Source organism: Panicum virgatum, chromosome 5N (assembly GCF_016808335.1).
Source record: "Panicum virgatum strain AP13 chromosome 5N, P.virgatum_v5, whole genome shotgun sequence".
Taxonomy (NCBI): Eukaryota; Viridiplantae; Streptophyta; class Magnoliopsida; order Poales; family Poaceae; genus Panicum; species Panicum virgatum.
Window position 1 is genome coordinate 33,380,221 of NC_053149.1, and position 10,021 is coordinate 33,390,241.

Sequence of the window (10,021 nt, forward strand, 5' to 3'; positions counted from 1 at the left end):
TAATTCTTCAAAATAGAGTTGCATGTTCCCAATTAACATCTACACTATACTAATGATAAGAATGTAACAAATCATGTTCTTTTCTATTTATTTTCTTCTTTTGTTTATTTCTCTTGTTGTTTTCTTCTCTTTCTTATTTCTCTCCTTCTATTTCTATTTTCCTTTCTTTTTCCTAATCCTTTGTATCCATTTATTTATCAATTCTCTCTCTTTCTTTCTTTCCAGATTACAAATCTCATGTACATAATCTTTGTTTGAGTTTATATTTTATCATTCTTATAATTTGTATCAACCATGTTTGTTTCTTTCATAAGATATTAGTAGATCTATACATAGTTACCTATTACTATAGTACCAAACTATTTGATCACAATTAAGAGCGAGCCATGCTTAATTTATATTAATTTATTTGTATGGTGGACTCATAAGTTGGGGGTGTGAAACAATTTATTTCCTTTATATGCTAAGTTGTTTATCACATGTATATATACTTATAAAAATATATTTTTTCAATGTAGATGTATTTGTTCTTCATATAAAATTATTTATCTACATGTAACTAATTTATTTACAAATGCATAATCATATGTTCACTTTGAACCTAAATACTGGTTGATATTTATTTCTATTCTTTATTATATACAATTAAATGTTGGTGATATTTAATATTTTTTTTGTAGTATATTATTATTTGGTCGCCAAGTTTAACTGTTTTATATAAAATATTTATTTCCAATAGCTAAAATTAATTATTTAGTGTAAATAATATTTTTAAAATATTATGCAAACATAGGTAACTGGTTCTTGTTTTAAATATTTTGTCATAAAAAATAATGGTGCAATTCAAATTTAATTTGGATATTTAATTTGATAGTTATAGTTTTTTAGTTTTGAATTTGCATCGTTCTCCTGTTAGTTAAACTATCATCTTGTTGTACGCGTGGAAACAGTTCTGCAGCTGGGTTGATGACGGCCCATCGTAGCGTGGTTCTGCAGTTGTGCTCATGATTTCCCATCTAATATATCCTCCTGGTATGTGGAATTATCACGTAAAGTGACCGCACCCGAGCCCCATCTGTTTCTTTTTCCCGTCGTGGGATAGTCACAGTTTAGGACCCATCAGTCAAGCTGAACCCATTTCACGCTAATTATGATCCCAGAGCGATTGTGTGGCCAATCCTTCCGTGTCTAGCATATCATGGGTCTTGTTTGGATTCATGGGTTATTTTTTATCCCTCCCTCAAATAGCCCAAATAACTCTACAGGGAGTCAAACAGGTGGGTTATTTTGTGGCTATTTAAAAATAACTCATCAACAAAAATTATCCCTTCAAGAGGTGATATTTGGGTTATTTTTGAGTGGGGTCCACTACAGCAAGAGAGAGATAGTGGGGCTGCAATGATTGGAAAAGTGCATTAAATGCCAATTAACCTTTTGATCCAAAAAATAACTCTAGAATAGTTCTCCAAACAGGGTTATGGTCATGGTGCACGGAGCCTCGAAGCTTGTCTAGGCCTTCAGAACCTGCTGCGCAGTACCATAGGTCACGGGCTTACCTAGAATGACCTGGTGTCACGCTGAGAGCAGCGCGCAGCCGTGAAACGCGGACAAGGCCGGAGGGGGCACCAATCTTTAAGAAACCCGATGTATGGAAAGTATCATGAAGTGGCAGGGTCAAATTCAATGATGCCCTGATGCTATTTAAGAGCAACTCCAACAGATTCTTCAAATCAAACTCTCTATATTCACTTTTAGCTAATCATTTACCAAACTATTAGCTCTACAAAAGGTGGGGAATCCAAAAGAGTAGGCAAATCTTGCTCTTCATACGCCTGACGTGTGGGACCTTTGCTTTGGATTTTATTTTTTTCACCCAGACCTAGTCTAACCCATGTATTTCCCACTCTGCAGGTGGGGCTGGGCCAAGGCACAAGGCCAACTGGCTGCCGGCGGGGCTGCCACCACCGTGAAGAGGAGCTTTGCGCCAATCTGTTGGGGTGCTCGGCGGTGGTGGGTGACTAGCGGAGGTAGGGGCGCGGTGTGGGGATAGCGACGGGCCGACGACGGCCATGGCGAGAAGGTCGGCGGCGGCCATGGCGAGGCCGCAGGAGTCGGTGGCGGCCATGGCTATGGTGCGGGGAGGTCGGCGTCGGCGCCGCGGAGCTCCCGGCGGAGGGAATCGGTCGGCGGCCCCACACCGTGACCGAATTTAACGCCGACGCGGCGGAGTTCAACTCAGCCATGGCTTCTGGCAGTCTGCGCGGCTTCCGGGGAGGTCGTCGACGGGGCCGGCCTCGTGGAGGAGCGGCAGGCTCGTGGACGTCTTCGGCTCCGGTAGCTTTGGCCCGCGGCGAAGGAAGCGGCGCTGCGGCTTCAGCTACGATGGCGCACTCGCCGCCGTCGACTCGGAGTCCGGCGGCCATGGCGAGGGCGCGGGGAGGTCGGCGGTGGCCATGGTGAGGGCGCAGGTACTGCGGCAGCTCCGCCGCGCACGAGCTCGGCCACCGCAAGTACCCCGCCGCGCACGCACTCCGCCGCTGCAAGCTAGCTCTGGCCGCCGCTGCGAGCTGGACGGGGTGAGGCGGAGCGCGAAGGGGGAATCCGGCGAGGGAATGGTGGGAGCGCGCGCGAGCGAAGAAGAGATGGAGAGCGAGGGCTGCTCGGAGAAGAAAGCGAGGCGGGGGGAGAGAATAGCGATGATGATAGCGACGGAAGGAGATAAAGAGTCTGTTCGACGCCGGTTTCTGCTCTTCCTCTTTTTTTTACCGATCCAAATACATATACCGATTCTGTTGGACATGCTCTAAGTAGATAAGGCTACAATGTACTTTTGTGTATCATCCGTAATGATGCACGGATATAGTTGCTAGTAAGAATTAATGGGTCCTTTCATGCTCTTATGCGTAGATCGTGCAGATCGAAGAGCCATGCTGGCCTATCCATCACTACTACAAAATCTATTTGTAGCAACACTCCAATTTTTCCAGAAACGGACCAAAATATCACCCATTTTTAAAAATGTGACATGGTACTGTAGCAATCGAGCCACCCCAGAAAATCCATTGGCGGCTAAGGGGTGAGCCGCCCCTAAAAAATAACTTTGTAGGGGCGGTTCATGCATTTATGTATTCTGAAATAATTATAAATATGAGATCTATTAATGTGCGAAAGTATTTGTATTTGATCACGCCTTACTGAAATTTGATTTTAATATTTTTCTTATGTTTTATATATCACAATATCGTCATATTTTTTTGAAGTGTTTTGCTATTTTTTAATGTGTTTTACTATTTTTATGAATTAAATAATTTTTGACTTTGCAAAAGGATTTGTAGGGGCGGGTCTGGGCCTCACCCGCCCCTACAAACACCGGCTGGGTTGGGCTGCCGAACCAGCCCCCTCCCGGCTCGAGACGTTTGGAAGTCTGAACGTCTTCAGCCCAGCCGCCCCCCCCCCCACACCCACCCACCCACCACCGACGTTAGGACGTCCGAACGTCTCGCCGCCGGACACCCTTCATAAACAAATTAATATTTGAGAATTATATTTTTAGGGGCGAGAGAGGACCCCACCCGCCCCTACAAATGGATTTGTAGGCGCGCGGGCGATCCACTCATCCGCCCCTACAAATATTTTTAATTTTTTTTCACAAAATTCATTTAATTCAAATAAAACAGCAAAATATTTCAAAAAAATAAATTTTTTACCATTAGCATGTAATGACTTGTAGAACTATTTGAAAATACGAAAAATACAATTCAACATATTTAGTCATTAATAGTGTCGAAAACACAAAGTTAGCTTTGAGTTGTATAAGATAGTAGTGTGACTTAGGTACTCATTGTGGTTTCAACACTTTTATTCACTAGATACACTGCAATGTTATTTTGATATTTTTTTATGTTCTACATTTCACAATATGCTTATGGTAAAAATTTCACAATTTTTTGATGTGCTTTACTATTTTTAATGAATTAACTAATTTTTCGATTGTATTTGAAAAAATATTTGTAGAGGCGGGTTAGGGGGCTCACCTGCCCCTACAAATCGATTTTCAGGGGCGGATGAGGGGTGACCCACCCCTATAATTGGCATTTTATGGGCGGTTCACCCCCTCACCCGCCCCTAAAAATAATTTTCAAATTTGTTCTATAAATTTATTTAATTTAGACAAATAGCAAAACATGTCAAAAAAGTCAAAAGTTTAGCATAAGCCTATGGTGATCTATAGAACTAGAAAAACATTAAAAACATATTTTAGTGTATATAATGATAATAAGTGTGGAAACCACAAACTAAGTCTTGAGTTGTATGAGATATTAGAGTGGGTCACTTATACATTATGGTTTCACACTCTTAACCATTATATACACTTTATATACACTGAAATATAGTTTTAATATTTTTTCTAGTTCTATAGATAATAGGCTAATGCTTTTCACTTTTTTTTATTTGTTTTTCTTTTTCTGAACTAAATGAATTTTCAAAATAAATTTGAAAATTATTTGTAGGGGGTGAGGGCGTCGACCGCCCCTAAAAATGTAGGGGGTCCACGTGATGGGCAAATCTTTCAGGTATTGGCTACAGAATGGTCACGCGGATCGGCTGGCCCACAACCCCTCACTCTCTTTCCTATCTCATCAGTTTCTCCCCCATCTCTTTCTCTCTCATTCCGCAGCAACATCCCTTCCCTCCCTCCCTCCCTGTCCCATGCCGCAGCCACCTCTTCTCCCCATATTCCTTCCCTGCAGGGCGTTGTTGCTTGGCCCGAGGAGGAGTTGCCACGGCGGTGGCGCGGGTGCGACGTGCGGGAGGAGCGGCGGCGCAGCGCACGGGCGGAGTTACGGCGTGGCGGCAGCCAGCGGCAGCGGCACAGGGCTACGTCGGCTCGGCGCGGGGACCGCGTGTCGCCCGTAGACGGCCTGCGGCGGCAGGACTGCGGACTGCCGGCGTGGGTGGCTCTGCGGCAGGTGGGTGCTCGACTACGGCTGCTACCTGTGATTCGAGGTGAGCTGCATGTCCACAGGGGCATGTGACGAGGCGCAGAAAAGTTCTCATCATCAGGTAGAAGCTAGCACTCTGAGTAGTAGCTCATTCTACTCTACCAATGCACAATTTTAAATTGCAGATGAAGACCATGCAATACTCCCCGGCGGTGGCGTGGGCAGCGGCGGCGCCACGAGGCATGGGGAGCGGCGGGGGCGCACGCGTGGGAAGCACCGGCGGCGCACGACGACTCGGCTCGGGACGCATTGGCGACGCACGAGCGCACGGGAAGGGGCCTACCGAGGCGTGGCGCGGCCTCCTGCGACACAGTGCGGCTGCCGGTGAGGCGTGATCTGCTACGGCGGGGCGCGGGCGTGGCGGCCGGCGGAGCGCGGGCACGGCTGCCGGCGAAGCGTGATCTGCTACGGCGGGGCGCAGCCTGCTCTCGTTGCTTTTTTTTTTGTTTTTTAATCAGTTTCTAGAGACAGGTGAAGGCATCACCTCTCCAAAAAAATGAGTTTGTAGGGGCGGATGAGGGGTGAACCGGTATTTTCAAGAGCGGGTAACGTACTCGCCCCTACAAACTGCTATTTTTAGCTGCAGAAAATAAGGACGAGTGCGACATCCGCTCTTATAATATCTTTTTACCCACCTCTACAAACTATTTATGTAGTAGTGCATGTCGTCCTGCATGTCATGGGAGCCAATTGCTTCAATCGTTGTGCTACCGACCTCTTGCATGACCATCTGAGCGTTTGTGTGTTGACGCAGCGTATCGATGGGTCAGCCGACCCTCGCTCACTGTCAACTGCCATGTCCTTACAGTACCTCCAAGCTACTCCCTCCGCCTCTAAAAAAAAATGCAACTCTCGCGAGAAGTCAAATAATTTTTAGTTAGCTAAATCTATATGAAATGTTACTAACATTTATGTCTCCAAATAAATTTATAGGAAGAAAATATGTTACATAATTAATCTAATGATACTTATTTTGTAATATAAATGTTCATACTAATTTGAATAAACTTGATCAAACTTGAAATTATTTGACTTTTTGGGAAGTGAAAGTTGCATTTTTTTTTTTGACAGAGGGAGTACATCAACACCATAAACAGATGCACTCATGCCAGAAATCACGACACAGCAAAAATAAGCTCTTCAGTTCATTTTGTTGCTTAGTAGAGTAGTTTGGAGTTTGAGTTCACTGCTTTCGTAGTAAATTAGAAACCACACCTAACATCTAGTTATGCTAAGTTCCCGTAGAGCGACATCCATATTGTGTTCGGGATCGTCACACCTTTAAATGTCGATGACCCCACTTCAACCAGTGGCCGAAACTCGGGAGACAACCACTCAAAAAAAGAAACTGGGGAGACAAAACTAGTTTGTATTGGTTGACATGGGTTGTTGCCTTTTGTTGGGCAATATGGCTCACAAGTAAGGAAGTGGTGTTTAGCTAATGCAAACCAAAAACCTTCTGCGCATGTCTTGTTCAAAAGGACGTACTCTGCCTCCAGTTTTGGACGCTAATGCAATGAATTGATGATCGGAGGGAACTGCTGATCCATGCATGTTGCACTCCTGAGATGTCGATCTGGACTGGCATTCTCGGCGTCTTATGGATGGCCTTTTATCTTTGGAATTGGATTGTTATAGGTTCGTACATTTTCATGTGCCTCCGTTGTGCTAGTCTTTTTTTTTTGCGACGAGGATGCACATATATATATTAAAAGGATGCAAACGGATCAGTACACCCAACTTTTGCAGAAAGGACCCCAAGGAATAAGAAAATTACAACCAAGTCCCTACTGCTACTGTAGATCTTCCACCTCCGACCCAGCCATCGACCCCCATCTGTTCGCCAAACCGCGCACACAAGCCGCAGTCCTCCACCATCAGTCCGAAACGAAGGTGCAAACAATGGAAAGTTGCAGCACATCCTCCGTAACCGCCCATCAGCCGTCGGGCCTTTCGAGGCGGTCTTGCCACTCGCCTTTTCTTGCCCAGCGACTTGCACACGCAGGACCAGCAGCAACAAGAAGGGGAAGAACAGACTGGAGTCGAAGAAGAAGAAGAGCCCCAATTCAACTCCATCTGAATCCCGACGAGGAGCTTCAGAACCGAGCCGAACGAGCCCCACAGATCCGCCGCCGCCAACGGAGCACATGACGGCGAGGTGGACGGAGACCTGGGGGAGTTTATTCCATGGTGGCCGCGCTGCCCCCACCAAACAAGCGCTGTCGGGAACTAACCTCATGTTGCTGCCGCCGCCGATACCGGAGAAGAAGCAGAGTCCATCCCGAGAACCAGCGAACCCACAGCAGTAGAGGAGAAGCACACAACTCCAAAGGTTGCCGAAGAAGCTTTGGAGAGTCAAAATCCTCTGTGGATCAGCATCGGACGGAGCAAGACCACCAATCCACAGGAAGCAAGCTATCCTCTTGTGCTCGCCGGCGGCATCCCAACCGGAGCCGAAGGCGAACGCAAGGAAGCAGCATAGCTCACACGACGCCGCCACCGGGAGCAAACCTAACCCTAACCTACCTAAGCATAAGCTAAAAGGAGGGGGTATATACACCGAACATCGATTTCGCGTCTCCTCATCACCTCCGGCAGCGGAGCAGCCGCCGGAGGCGAGGAGGAGGCGACGAAATCGACACCGGAACTTTGTTCGCCCTGCTTTCGCCCTGGTGTACTGTAGAGAAGGGGAAAGTGTTTCGTAGCACGATTACGCAATCGCTTAGAGCTCCATTGTGCTAGTCTTGTAGCACTAGCGTTTGACTGATTTCTCTTCGTTCCAAGAGGTTGATACCAGAACCCACTTCCATTATCTAAAGAAGAGTGTGAACTCAAGGTGATTGCTGAAGGGTAGGATGCTACCAAACTCAGGGTGTGTTTAGATCACTTTGCATTTTGCATTTTTGGATTTATGGAAGGGAATTTTCAACATTTGAAGTACTAAATGTAGACTAATCACAAAACTATTTACAGATCTTGTCTGTAAACTACGAGACGAATCTAATGAGCCTAATTAATCCATCATTAGAGCATATTTACTGTAGCATTACTGTATCAATTTAGTGTCTAATCACGCCCTAATTAGGCTCATTAGATTCGTCTCGCGATTTACAGTCCATTTGTGTAATGCGATTTATTTTTCGACTACATTTAGTACACCATGCAAGCGATTTATAAAAAAATGCATTTTGTGTTTTGGGATCCAAACAGGACCTCAGCAACAGAGCTACGTTCAGTAAAACAGATGAATTTAAGACAACTGATCTAGCGATGGGAAAAACATGCTCCTACTCCAAAGCTCAACAGTGATTTTACCTCTTCTTTCTAAACTTTATGATTTTGCCTTTGTTATTTTGAAACGAAGCAGCTGTTAGCCCCTACATTATAACACCACTAGCCACTGATGCCCACGCTTCGCTGCGGGTGACCAATTGGTATACCACAAAATCCTAAAGGTCATATATATTTTTTTTATCTGAAGCTATGTTGGAATGTGGTAGGTTTGGCTTACCCGTATAATACACGAAAGCATCAACTGTCATAACAGTTATCCATTAAGCATGAAGTAGGTGTGAGGCTATTACAGTATAGGCGGAAAGAGCTTATACTATATGGGGGCACATATCCTTTACACGAGGGTTTACACAAAGTGAAGTAATTTTCACTTCCCTTAGTATAAAGGAGCTAGCTAAAACTAATTCTAGAATTCTAAATTCGGACAATAGCTTCATTCCCTTGGATCTTCGAGTACCTAGCTAGATCATTCATCTAAGGATGAAGGGCCTTCTAATGGGGTGAGAGGAAGACCAACTTTGCTCTCTGCCGGTGGCTGATTTTGCTGGAGGACTTCTTCCTTGGTAGGCTCCAGATCTGAAGCCTCCTCAGAGACCTCTGTAGGCGGAGGTGCTGACACCAAATTTCTTTTTGGCGTTATCCATGACTACAATTGGGATTCCATCTACACATCACACTCTTTGCCACCCAATATGAGAGCCCTTCTTTTCACCCGAGTGACTAGGTAGGCATCTTTTAATTCTTGTGCATGGCGGTCCTCGGCTTGCTTTAAGGCTTCAATTGCAGCGATCTCACGACTTTCAGATATGGTCACCTGGGCCTTAGACTCAGCAAGCTGCACACAAAGTTTCCTTATCTACTTCTCAGCTTCTTCTACCCTGTGGTTGCACTCCTTGAGCTTGGTTGCTTGTTTATCATATTCCTCATCTAAGGTGAGCAAGTACCTTGCCATGAACACTACAGTTGGGTTATCTTCTCTTAATTCACAACCTTCTAGGGTCTTCATCCGAGTAAGCCATATTAGGCGGTTCCTTAGCAGAGGCAGAAAATACCTGGCGTACGACAGATTGGCTTCTCATATATCTGGCATAGGTACCTCAGAGCCTTACGGGCAATAGCTTGGTAGGTGTCCTCAAACCGAAACCCTGTGGTGGTCACTGACCATAGCTTTATGTCAGGGAAGTCTTTACTTGCTCTGATATAGATAGTCACTTCACATCGCTCTGTGTCGTACTCCTCATACTCTCTTCCCATGTATTTCGGGTGGTCCAAAATACCAAGCCTTGCCATGGTGCTATATAGGAGCTTGGGGAAACCTTCTTTGTTCAAGCAATGGCTAGTGACCCATCCTTCTCCTTCCATCTACCACAAAAAGGAGGAGGTAATCATTTCTGGACATGAGAGGAAGGTATGAATTTCTAGGTGGTGCTCACAAGCTACTTACCTTGCTAAGGGTGCTGGCGGAGAGGGAGGCCATCTTCTTCACCAGAACAGAGTTCTCTAACAAGATTAGATGGATGAAGAAAGTGAAGGGTCATGGATCAATGGGAAGGCAGTGGAGCTATGGGAGCTTCAGCGTGGAAAAAGGAGTTCTTTGGTGTCATATTTTATAGGTAAGAGGAGGGAGTAGTCAGCAGCTCCTGGCCCATATTCAATGGCACAACTGTGGGCTCATATGCCAGCTGGTCAAAGGGGCTACAGAGCTAGGTGTGTTGTGTATTGGG

The 10,021-nt window shown here is 45.4% G+C and overlaps 1 protein-coding gene across 1 annotated transcript; it reads left to right on the forward strand.

Annotated features, from left to right (window-relative positions):
- The first annotated feature begins 2,069 nt into the window (after positions 1–2,069).
- LOC120674742 lies at positions 2,070–5,720 on the forward strand. The gene is made up of 3 exons (XM_039955875.1): positions 2,070–2,142; positions 4,645–4,970; positions 5,129–5,720. Exons 1-3 carry the CDS (start codon positions 2,070–2,072, stop codon positions 5,336–5,338), a joined length of 609 nt encoding a protein of 202 aa, XP_039811809.1. The 3' UTR covers positions 5,339–5,720.
- The last annotated feature ends 4,301 nt before the right edge of the window (positions 5,721–10,021 follow it).

Coding starts and splice junctions, on each gene's coding strand:
- LOC120674742 (XM_039955875.1), top strand. CDS start 2,070: ATGGCGAGAAGGTCGGCGGCGGCCATGGCGAGGCCGCAGGAGTCGGTG. Junction 2,143..4,644: donor CATGGCTATGGTGCGGGGAG/GTCGGCGTCGGC, acceptor CTATCTCATCAG/TTTCTCCCCCATCTCTTTCT. Junction 4,971..5,128: donor CGTGGGTGGCTCTGCGGCAG/GTGGGTGCTCGA, acceptor TTTAAATTGCAG/ATGAAGACCATGCAATACTC.